A 10766-nucleotide genomic window follows, 5' to 3' on the forward strand; every position below is an offset into this window, starting at 1 on the left:
ACGGATGTTTTGTTTGGCGACTGGTCCCACCCTGGGGTCTGGCGTAAGAAACTGAATGGGACTGTCGGAATGTGTAGTATAGTGCTATCTGTATACCGAGTAGCGTCATAGCCTATGCGCCAACTAGCGCCTTCTTGGCGTGTTTGGTTTTCTATGTTACAACTTACCTACCTAAGTGTGCAGGGACGCGACCCACAACGGACCGTCTACCGTCGCAACTCAAACCAAATTAGTTGACTGTGTATGACGGACATGATATTGATGTTGCGGGCGGCATGTGAGAAGCGGTACTAGCAGTGTGTGGCTGACATCATCGGGGCATGTGCCTCGGCTTGCTCACAAGACCCTGAGCAGATGTCCGGAACATGAAGCTGGTATAAGAGCTGACCGGTGCAGTCGTTACGGTTTGGATTGCTAGTTCTGTTGTCTCGACCCGGCCTCCCCGTCTCTCCGCATCTTGTCTCGGGCCAATCCAAGTCGATACTGCGGGGTTAGCGTGTGCGGAAGCGGCTTACAAGGTTCCAAGCTGCCCCTCGGCCGGTGAAACGCAGCTGGCGGCGTGGGTGAAGCATACGCCGCCATCATGCCAGACTCAGCTATTCCCAAGCTCTCTAGCTCCTCTATTTCTTCTGCTTCTTCTTCTCCTTCACAACAAACTTGTTCACAATCCCGCCTTACTCAGATATCCTCTCACATTGAACCAATGGCTGCCACCGCTTTCGACGCCAATGTCGTCCCCCAGGCCCCCGAAGACCCGCTCTTCGGCTTGATGGCTGCCTTCCGCCGCGATGAAGACCCCAAGAAGGTCGACCTAGGCATTGGCGCCTACAGAGACGACAACGCAAAGCCCTGGGTCTTACCCGTCGTCAAGATGGTGAGCCATCAGCATCCACAAAGCTGTAGAGCACCTGACTAACTATCACCCAGGCCGACGACCGCCTACGCAACGACCCCAACCTCAACCACGAGTACCTGCCCATCGCCGGTCTTCCTGAGTTCACAACCGCCTCCCAGAAGCTGGTGTTGGGCGCCGACAGCCCCGCGATCAAGGAGAAGCGGGTGGGCACATCACTCCACCACGTCATGACTTGAGCTCACACCACGCAGGTCACTAGCTTGCAGACCATCTCCGGCACCGGTGCCGTGCACTTGGGCGCTCTCTTCCTCGCAAAGTTCTACAAGACACAGAGTGAACGTACCGCCTACTTCTCCGACCCAACATGGGCGAACCACTTCCAGATCTTCTCCAACGTCGGTCTCCAACACAAGACATACCCCTACTTCTCCAAGAAGACAAAGGGTCTCGACTTTGATGGCATGATTGGTGCCCTCGAGAGCGCGACTGAGGGCAGCATCATCGTGTTGCACGCTTGCGCCCATAACCCCACCGGTGTCGATGCTACACAGGAGCAATGGAAGAAGATTGCTAGTGTGATCAAGTCGAAGAAGCACTTCCCCTTCTTCGACACGGCATACCAGGGTTTCGCGTCTGGCGACCTTGCTACTGATGCCTGGTCCATCCGCTACTTTGTCGAGCAAGGTTTCGAGATGTGCATCGCTCAGTCATACGCAAAGAACTTTGGTCTGTACGGCGAGCGTGCCGGCTGCTTCCACTTTGTCACATCCCCCTCGTCTGATGCCGAGTCCACCGTCAAGCGCATCGCCTCGCAGCTCGCCATCCTCCAGCGCTCCGAGATCTCAAACCCCCCTGCCTACGGCGCCCGCATCGCCTCGACCGTCCTCAACGACCCAAAGCTCTTCGCTGAGTGGGAGGAGAACCTCCGCACAATGTCCGGTCGTATAAAGGAGATGCGCAAGGCCCTCCGCAGCAAACTCGAGGACATGGGCACCCCAGGCACATGGAACCACATCACCGAACAAATTGGCATGTTCAGCTTCACTGGCTTGACTGAGCAGCAGGTACTCAAGATCCGCGAAGACTCGCACGTTTACATGACCAAGAACGGTCGTATCTCTATGGCTGGTCTCAACACTCACAACATCGACTACTTTGCCAAGGCTGTCGACAAGGTTGTTAGAGAGACCCAGTAGGTGATTTGAATGGCTGGAAAGACTATCAAGAGACGGTCTCGACAGGGAACAAGCGAGCTCCAAGCTGGCATATGCATGAATGATTTCACGACTACTGGTGGGTTGAGTAGAACTTGGAGAAGGAAGCTACTATAGACCAAATCAATTGCATTAGACATTTCTCTGCAACAACAATCTTTGTTCCAAACTATGTATGATATTTACTAATATAAAAGCTACAACAATAGCCAGCGACAGTTCTCAACGAAGCGTAAACCGTGATATAGTCCACCCTCTACTCTTCATCTTGGGAGTAAATCCACTACTATTCCCACTTAGCCCTGTAGTCATCCTAGTAGGAATAACACCAGCACCAACCCCACTATCACCATCACGCCCCCGCCGCGGGACGTGGAAATCTAAACTCCCCGCTTTGTGGTGTGAATGTATATTTACTCTGTCCGTTACCCGTGGTGGTGGCGTAGAAATTGATGTGGAGAAGGCTGGTCGAGAAGGTGGTGGTGGTGGAGACGGAGATGGAGTAATCACCGCCCCTTGGAGGGGAAGTTGTAGATCACTACTGTTTGTGCTGGTACTAGTGCTAACGTTTGCGCCACTGGTACCTGCTGTCGCACTGGTACTGATAATAGTACTCGTATCCCGCATAAGCGACGACGTAGATATAAGAACCGGTACTGAGATTAACGAGCCCGAGCCCGAGGCTGCGTGTGTGGTATAAGGGTCCGCAGTGTGTGGTCTACCATCAGGTTGTGATACTGCACTTGGAATTGGTCGGAAGACATCTTCTAGTATCTCTCCTCCTTTTACTGGTGGTGGGGGCGAAGGCGGTGGTAAGGGGGGTAGAGGACGGTTTAGTGGTGCTAGCCATGGTGGTGTTATGGATTCGGATTTTAGTTGTTGCTGTTGCTGTTGTTGTGGTTTAGTCGTAACGGCAGAAGGTCGAGGTAGCGCAGTGGTGGTAGTGTAAGAAGCAGACGAAAGTTTCTCCAACGCAGCATGTAAAGCCTTTGCATCCAACTCCACACCGCCACCCGTGCTTTTCGATGCGTAAACAGTAATTTCCTGGGAGTGAGTCGTGTTGTTTGAGAGGGGCCGCGAGGACGTCGCTGATGGTAGGGTTGATATGGACGACGAGTGGGTGGGTGGTGGTGTGGAGCCGCTGTTTGAGGGGCTGGAGGAACGGGATGTGTTGGGTGAGGAATATTGTTCTTCTTCCGATCCTTCCGGCTTTGGTATCGGACTCCGTCGCCTCTGCTGCCGCCGCTGTTGAGTGTGGAAGGTTTGCGATGACTTTGTTGCTAGCGGGCGGACGCAGGACCATGGTGGAGACTCTTGCATGAGGTCGTAGATGTTTGGTTCATTTTCCGATTGTTCTTTACCACTATCTCTGCTGCTATAACTACCCCATTCTTCTAGTTTCTGCGCTACCCATGGATTCTGCGTGCAGCGTAGTTTGGAAAAGTAGGCGCTGCAGGCTTGGGCGTTGGTGAGCGGGTGGCCGTAGTCGAGCAGGTCCTCGAGAACGGTTTTGAATTCCTGGTTGAATTCCTGCATGCTGTCGTATTGGTCGATGTGTAGGTTGAGGAAGTGGCAGAAGGCGTGGTGGTAGGATTCAAAGTTGAAGACGGCGAAGCGCGCATCAAGGGCTTCGAGGAGTTGTTGCGCAGAGTGGTTTGTGGGTGGTAAAGGAGGTCCGACTTCGAATACGTCTTGCATTACTTCTTCGGCGAGGGAGAGGAAGATGTCGAGTTTGACTTCGCGGTCTTGCCGGACCCATGCTCGGCGCTCTTCCAGAAGGCTGGGTTGTGTGTCTTTTGTCTTTTTGGTTGACATGCTGGAGCTTCTTCGTGTCTTGGGCATGGGCATGGGAAGAGAGCCGTCGCAGTATTTCCACGTTCCTTTCGATTCCAGGACAAATTGTACGCCCCGCCGCCATCGGGAGTACTCCGGTCCAGATGCAGATGGCATCAGTATCGGTACGCCGGGCAGACGTGGTGAGGTTGGATGTGTCATTTCGATTCGAGGTGTGTATTCGATTTCCAAAGAAAATTGTACGACATGAACGCGAAGGAAAAAAAAGTAGATGACAGAAATAGAGGGAAACCACCTACTCTTGAACATAGATACGCCATTCCCCGCATGCACGTCTCGGCAGTGACATACCTACTATATCTTACCAATCCACGCACACAAACTAGTCTCCTAGCCACGCCTCTAAACAGTCAGCTTTCCCATTTCCAGCTCCTTAAATCCCGACTCCTTCGTGCAACCTTCCTCCTATCTCAACGCCGACCCCCGACAAGACAAGCAAGCCCCGAACCAACCGCAACACCACAACCCTGCATCGCCACACCCATTTTAGGTCTATCGCACCTCGCACCCTTGGATAAGGCTTGCCCTCAGGCCTCTTTGCTCAGGGCTCCCAGGCAAGCCATCGAACAAGCAAGCCTTCCCGCTACCACAACCCGGCGTTACGGGATTCGCATGCAAAAGGGGCGGCGTTGGCGTGGCCCTCTAGGTCAGCAAAGACTTTGCGGCGTTGCGGCGTTCGGGTTGTTTTGTGCTGTATGTAAGATGTATGTGGGTGTGTGCTGATCACGGATCACGGGCGAATGGGAGGTTGGCGTGATGAGGCTGACTGAGCGAGCGCCTTATTCGGCACTTCGGAGTCCGTCCGGTGGGCTGTCGGGATGTATGTGAGTGTGTTGTGCAGCCTGAGGATTGGGGAGAGCGGGGCCGGGTGTGTGCGCTTTTTTGTAGGAGTGTGGGTGGAGTTGTTTCTCTTTGATGATGAAGAGCGATGGATGCGAAGGATCATGTGTGACATCACGTGTTGGGTGGAAGCCCGTGTACCGGCTTCGACTGTGTCTCTAAAGACGGCCAATAGATAGAACGCTAGGTACTCCTTCGGGTTTAAGGAATATCTCGAAGCGATCAAGGCGCATCGGCTTAATACCCGCGTAGTTGTGCATATCCGGCACTCATGTTCGGTTCGCTTGAGGTAGGTTCCTTGGAACGCTGAACCCACGTGGTCAGATGTGATGATTTTGTAAATATGTATATATTGTATTTTATTTTTACATCTTTCATCAAATCATATGGCGTTGTGGCGGAGTGGTTATCGCGCAAGACTAGAAATCTTGTTCCTTCGGGAGCGTCAGTTCGAATCTGGCCAACGTCGTCTTTTTTTGCGTAATTTAGCAGCCTGACATTGATTGCTTCTCTGCTGGCTTCTTCTTTTTTGCTTCGGATTTCAGCCCGCCAAGTGCGCCCCTCATTATCTGCATGTGGATAGAGCCTGCCAAGCGTGACCTCGGCATCTTTCCCCCCAATAATTGACATTTTGTCTCGATCGCCACCATGCCATTGCGACCATTCCCAATTCCCTTCAAAGTAGGCACCGACATCTGCTATGTTCCCAGGATACGAAAGTTCATCACACAACCCAGTAATGGCGAACCACAACGACCTCTGCGGCGCCTTCTGAGAAAACTATTGACGGAACATGAGCGCCGGTACTTTTGGCAGCGCTTCGGAAGCGGAGCTCCTTTCAACAGTATAGAAAGAGTGTCTCAGTTTCTTGCAGGCAGGTATGCATCATGCGCTGTTTACCTGTTCATCTCATCTCTTCGCGCAAGCTTACCAGACCTAAAAGGTTCGCCGCAAAGGAAGCTTGTCGCAAAGCATGCACTCATCTAGATCCTAAATCCCGAGGCTTCCAACATGTCATGATTCTACCCGTGACAGCAAACGAACGTGACAGATATAAATCTGGTCGACCTCAGGGCTTGATACTCGATGAAGTATATACGGCTGGCGCGGAACCTGAGGCGGACTTGGTTGAATCTAGGGGGGTTGGTACGGTAGATGAGGGCATTGGAGAGGTGGCAGAAAATTCGAAGCCGCTGGCTGATATTAATGAGCTTAATGGACAGCTTTGCGAGATTAGTATCAGTCATGATGGGGATTATGCGACTGCTGTTGCTATTGTGGCGTTTGCAAAGGGTTGAGGAAGGAAATGTATGGCAACGAGTTGGAAGGAGAAGAGAGCTGAGGAATAAGAAGATATAGCGTCAGTTGGACCGAGAAGGCATTAGAGTCATGAAGTTGTATCACTATTACGTTGATGCTACGAGGCAGATAAACGCGCTGATTACTTCTTACAGGTTCGTAGCATTCCTAAGCACTCTTTATTCTCTCCAATTGAGGTGATGAACGAAATAAGGGAATCTTAGATATCAGTTTGTTTACTCGTTGGTGAAATGATTGGTGGACTTGGTCCGACGCTGATCCCGCATTACCAGTTTTCTATCACAGCGACCCGATCCCTAAAGTGCTTTTTTTGTACAAACTTCGTAGACATTCATATTTGGGCTTTCACAAGGCATATACTGTATGGTGCTTACACCTTGTCGAACAATCGTGCTGATGACTATTACTTAATAACTACAGATGGCAGCGCGATGTTAGTATAGGTTTTAGTCATCATCAGCTAGACAACTTCCTAGTTGAGACTTCAATATTGCCCAACACTATGACGTAAACACAGAGTCAATACATAGAGAAACAATTACCTTGCTTTGTTCAGGATGATCCCTCGTCAACCATTCACCTAGTCATACAAAAACTAAGATACTCGTGGCATATCGAGCTGACGTAACCAGCATCGTAAAAGTCGCATGTCTAAGATTGCAGCACTAGAGCCGTTTTCATCATCGCTGCATACTAAGATATAGTCTACCAACACAGTACTACAGTCGCTAATCAATCTCTAATCATGAGCATGGTTAGAGACTTTTGTTCGACCCAGTGTTTCATATGGTAACGCAACGCTGTACCGATAATCCCATTCAACTTGGACTACATTGCCGAAATTCACTTGAAATTAGGGCGTTGAGTGCATGGAAACTATGCTCAGAGTTTGGCTCTTTGGTCCAAAGTACAACAGTCTGGATACCGATCAGGCGATTGTCGCAGAATTGTTCTACCGCATCCAAGTCTTTCACATGCCATATATCTCGTGATCTTAATGTCATCTAGCTCACTGGTACCACAACTATCATCACCTGCATACTGCAGATGTACATGCAGAAAATTCGCATATCCAACCCATGACCAACATATTGATGCTTTTTGCTGGCAGTGAGAATCTGTTGACGCCCCCAAGAGCGACGTATGATGACGTCAAAGCCATGTTGGACTGCTTCAAAGGCAGAGATGTGAGATGAAGTAAGATGTTGAGGTGGTTGGGTGCAGGGGTACGGAGCCATGAGTGGATGATCCGAAAGCAGGCTGACATGTGCAAAGTTCTTCGGGTCGGTGTAGTCCTCAAAGCCAAGGCGAGACTGTATCGTACTGCTAGAGAGGATTTGTTTTCGTTACAAGCTGCAGGTACCCTGTTAGCAGAGCGACGTTTAATGCCGGACGCTGTCATCGTCGCAAGGAACAACATGGCCAGAGTTTTCCTTCGAGAAACCCCGCCACCAGCCCTCTGTTTTTCCACTCTTTGTTGAGTGGGCATATGTCATAATGCCATCGGCATCTGTAACTTTGCCCCGGGAACCCACCCCAACGATGCCACAAGGAGCAATCACGAAGTCTAGAATCCCATGGTCCCACTAAACCATCAGTTCTCTTTACCTCAGATATTCGTGCCATTGGTTCAAGTCCCAGGTACCCAGAGTATTCGGACGGCAACGGGTAATCGAGGCCCAGTTATTGACGTCTAAGACGTATGGTGTTATCGATAGATGCACCTAATCGATATCGGAACATGTAGCGAAGTAGCTGGAGATGATATCGACCGAACATACAGGTGCAGGTGAAAACAAGTGGATCGTATAGTCGAGAATGACGATGAATTGGTGGAGCAAGAACAACACCAATTTTCAGCATTTGCGTTCTGGAACACTACACTACTGCATGAAGGTGCATGTACATACGAGGAAGCATGAAAATTCCTGCAAATCCTTTTTTTCGTGCCTGCGCCCAAGACCGCTGAGTGGGGGACGTTGGACAGAGGCTAAGACGAGTCGTTTTTGTGAGGTGGGTTCTAAACAAGTTTGGTTCGGCAATTCCAACGGACGGGTGCCGTTGAGCCCAACATGAGCCCTGGATGATGCAAGGTGCGTCTTTTAAACGGGTCCCCAACGGTCGTCGTCGTGGGTTGCTTGCATGCATGCAAGGCACCGGCATCTCTCGGCGCAAATCAATCTACAAGTGACACACCAACGCAGCCCATCGAGATGGGAGATGAACATGCGGGAAAGCTGGTTCGAGATCGCCAACATTGAGGGAAAAAAGAGCCTGGAACTTGGAAAACGATCTTTTTGCTTTTTGGTGACGGACGCCATGCAGCTTTTTGCCAACCGTGGCACGAAAACAAGGCATGGTTGCGTGGCCTGCGGTGGCCGGTGCGCAAAAAGTTCCCCTCAGATGCCCTGGGCCGCTGTCGGCCACAGAAGCGTTTGCATGTGCAGGTGTGTGCGCAAACCTTGGGTCATGGAGGGATTTCGCGACAGGACTTGATTTTTGCAGATTATAATCAGGAGATGGCAGACTTAACTTACTCGTACAAGCGTGGTGGTCGTGTGGAACAAAACAATACGACGATCTGTGATATCTCAGTGCAATAAAGTCTTAACCCTGACGATAATATGTGTCACTAAGGTTGGCATTCACGCACGGGGTTCGATTGGCAAAAAATACACCAGGAGGAGGCGCAGTCAATGTGTTTCAGACGTCGACATTGACATTGACATGCGGAGAAGTTTGCGGCCGTGCTTGCGACAGCTTGAAGACAGTGTCTACTTCTGACAGATCTGCACAACCTCACGATACCCTACCTATGCGCTAAGGCCAAGGCGACGCGTGGTGCGACATGAATCACTCATAGTCGCACATACCCGAAATTAGATGAATGTCACGCAAGGCTAGCATGGAGATGGGTAGAATAATAGCGAACGCTTCTATTTCCAAGCTAGATACTAGAGACACCAAGCCAGGACTTCTTTTCAAATTACCCCACGTCCATGAACAAAGGAGATGGGAGACAAGCTCTCCAAGAAACAAATGAAATGAAATAAGTATATCCCGCTAGCCGTGGTAAGGAGGGCTAGTAAACCCAAGATGGTATCCCGTATCGTGACTTCGTTAGGGAAAAGATAAGAAAGCAAAATTACAAGGACCCAATACACCCATGGTGCAGTACAGTAAAAGAGTGTAGGAGGCGAAGGCTTTGTAATGCAAGCAGTCAAATCAAGCATGACCAAGGGTGCGCGTCGAAAATCGAAAGGTAAGAATAAATAGATTGAACCTGCGACGCTGTCTACCCCTGGCATTACTTGAGTCGAATCAACACTCAATCCCTCTTCAAATTCTGTTATCTGGGTATATGGCGAGATAGGCATCCTGAATTATCGGCAGGTAGAATAATGTAACAAAACCACTTCTGTAAAGGCCAATATCGTCATATACAAGTGACTTGGCAAGTTTATGCGTGGAACTGTTGGTGGCGACGGGCGTGGTCGTGTGCGTGCCTCTTCGCATTGACGTACTCGTATGCGGTAACGTAGACAAATTCGGTCTTGGTGATCTTGGGGGGCTCGCTGGTCGGAGCCGGGGTGGTAGTAGGGGGTTCGCTGGTGGGCGAAGGTGAAGGCGAGGAAGATGGGGTAGCATCGGCAGCATACACCTCGGGAGTTGGGCTGGAGGAAGATGGTACGGGAGTCGATGTAGGCTTGGCCTTGGAAGGTTTCGGGGCCGGGCTGGAAGAAGACTTGGGAGGAGCAGGGCTGTCGTCTTCGTCGCTGGGGGGGTTTCCGCCGCACATGTAGAAATCGATGTTCTGGAAGTGGTTGCAAGTCAAGGTCCGCACGTCGTCGGGAAGAACGTAAGAGATGGCGTCGCATGAAGCTTGGTCATGGCATCCATGGCAAGGGCACCATTTGCCGTCGCTGCTGGCCTTGTTCTTGCCCTGCTGGTCACCAACATTGATGTAGTATCCATCATTTCTTGCTGGGCAGTCCCCGCCCAGGCAGTCGACGTAGGATACGTCAAAGTAGTTCATCTGGAAATCAAGTGCACCAGTGAACTCCTGGAAGTACTCCAATTGGGTGATGTCGTTGCCCTTGCACTCCTCCGTCTTGGAGATCTTGATAGAGATACCGGTGTGGTTGTCTCCGTCACCTAGGTCCGCTGCCTTGTCGGCGTAGTTCTCGGTGTAAGTTCCGCCAGTCTTGAGTGTCACCATGCCATCCGTAGGGCACCCGTCTCCTTTAAAGACAGACCAAAGGTGAACATCGTAAGGGCAGCGGTTGATGACGCGTACGTAGGGCTTGCTCGCGTCGGCGATGGCATTGAGAGTGACGGCGGTCCTCAATGCGTAGGTCGTCGCGACCATGGCCGACGTGGAAAGGAGGGTGGTAAGCTGCATTATTGCTGAGTTGGACCGATAGGATACTGGTCAAAGCGGGAGTCTCGAAAAGCGATTCGAAAGAGTGTCTGCTGAACACCTGAAAGAGTGAAGTTATTCAGCGAATGAACGTAGGTACGAGGTCCTGCTTTGTGCGGTAGGGAAAGAGTTTGGGACCTGGGGGATGCGCGAGTAAATAAGACGGCTGAATCCCGGTCCACGCAGCCCAGGCCCACTTCGAAGCCCGCCCACCATGGAACTAATGGCCGTCGTAGCGTAAGCTGGTTCGGGATGGTGCCAA

The 10766-nt window shown here is 51.1% G+C and overlaps 4 protein-coding genes across 4 annotated transcripts; 2 read left to right on the forward strand and 2 right to left on the reverse strand.

The window, feature by feature from the left end:
* Positions 1-703: 703 nt before the first annotated feature.
* On the forward strand, positions 704-2052 carry PtrM4_066750 (TyrB, Aspartate-tyrosine-aromatic aminotransferase; the record flags this gene model as incomplete). The annotated part of the gene is made up of 3 exons (XM_001933379.2): positions 704-874; positions 928-1059; positions 1108-2052. 3 exons carry the CDS (start codon positions 704-706, stop codon positions 2050-2052), a joined length of 1248 nt encoding a protein of 415 aa, XP_001933414.2.
* A 1381-nt stretch (positions 2053-3433) lies between these two features.
* PtrM4_066760 (uncharacterized protein) lies at positions 3434-3885 on the reverse strand (the record flags this gene model as incomplete). The annotated part of the gene is made up of 2 exons (XM_066105739.1): positions 3434-3439; positions 3481-3885. 2 exons carry the CDS (start codon positions 3883-3885, stop codon positions 3434-3436), a joined length of 411 nt encoding a protein of 136 aa, XP_065964366.1.
* A 1527-nt stretch (positions 3886-5412) lies between these two features.
* Positions 5413-6062, forward strand: PtrM4_066770 (AcpS, Phosphopantetheinyl transferase (holo-ACP synthase); the record flags this gene model as incomplete). The annotated part of the gene is made up of 2 exons (XM_066105740.1): positions 5413-5642; positions 5708-6062. 2 exons carry the CDS (start codon positions 5413-5415, stop codon positions 6060-6062), a joined length of 585 nt encoding a protein of 194 aa, XP_065964367.1.
* A 3482-nt stretch (positions 6063-9544) lies between these two features.
* PtrM4_066780 (DUF605 multi-domain protein) lies at positions 9545-10486 on the reverse strand (the record flags this gene model as incomplete). The annotated part of the gene is made up of 1 exon (XM_001933382.2): positions 9545-10486. The coding sequence occupies one exon, from the start codon at positions 10484-10486 to the stop codon at positions 9545-9547; it is 942 nt and encodes a 313-aa protein (XP_001933417.1).
* Between the last annotated feature and the right edge of the window lie 280 nt (positions 10487-10766).

Source organism: Pyrenophora tritici-repentis, chromosome 2 (assembly GCF_003171515.1).
Source record: "Pyrenophora tritici-repentis strain M4 chromosome 2, whole genome shotgun sequence".
In the NCBI taxonomy this organism is placed as follows: domain Eukaryota; kingdom Fungi; phylum Ascomycota; class Dothideomycetes; order Pleosporales; family Pleosporaceae; genus Pyrenophora; species Pyrenophora tritici-repentis.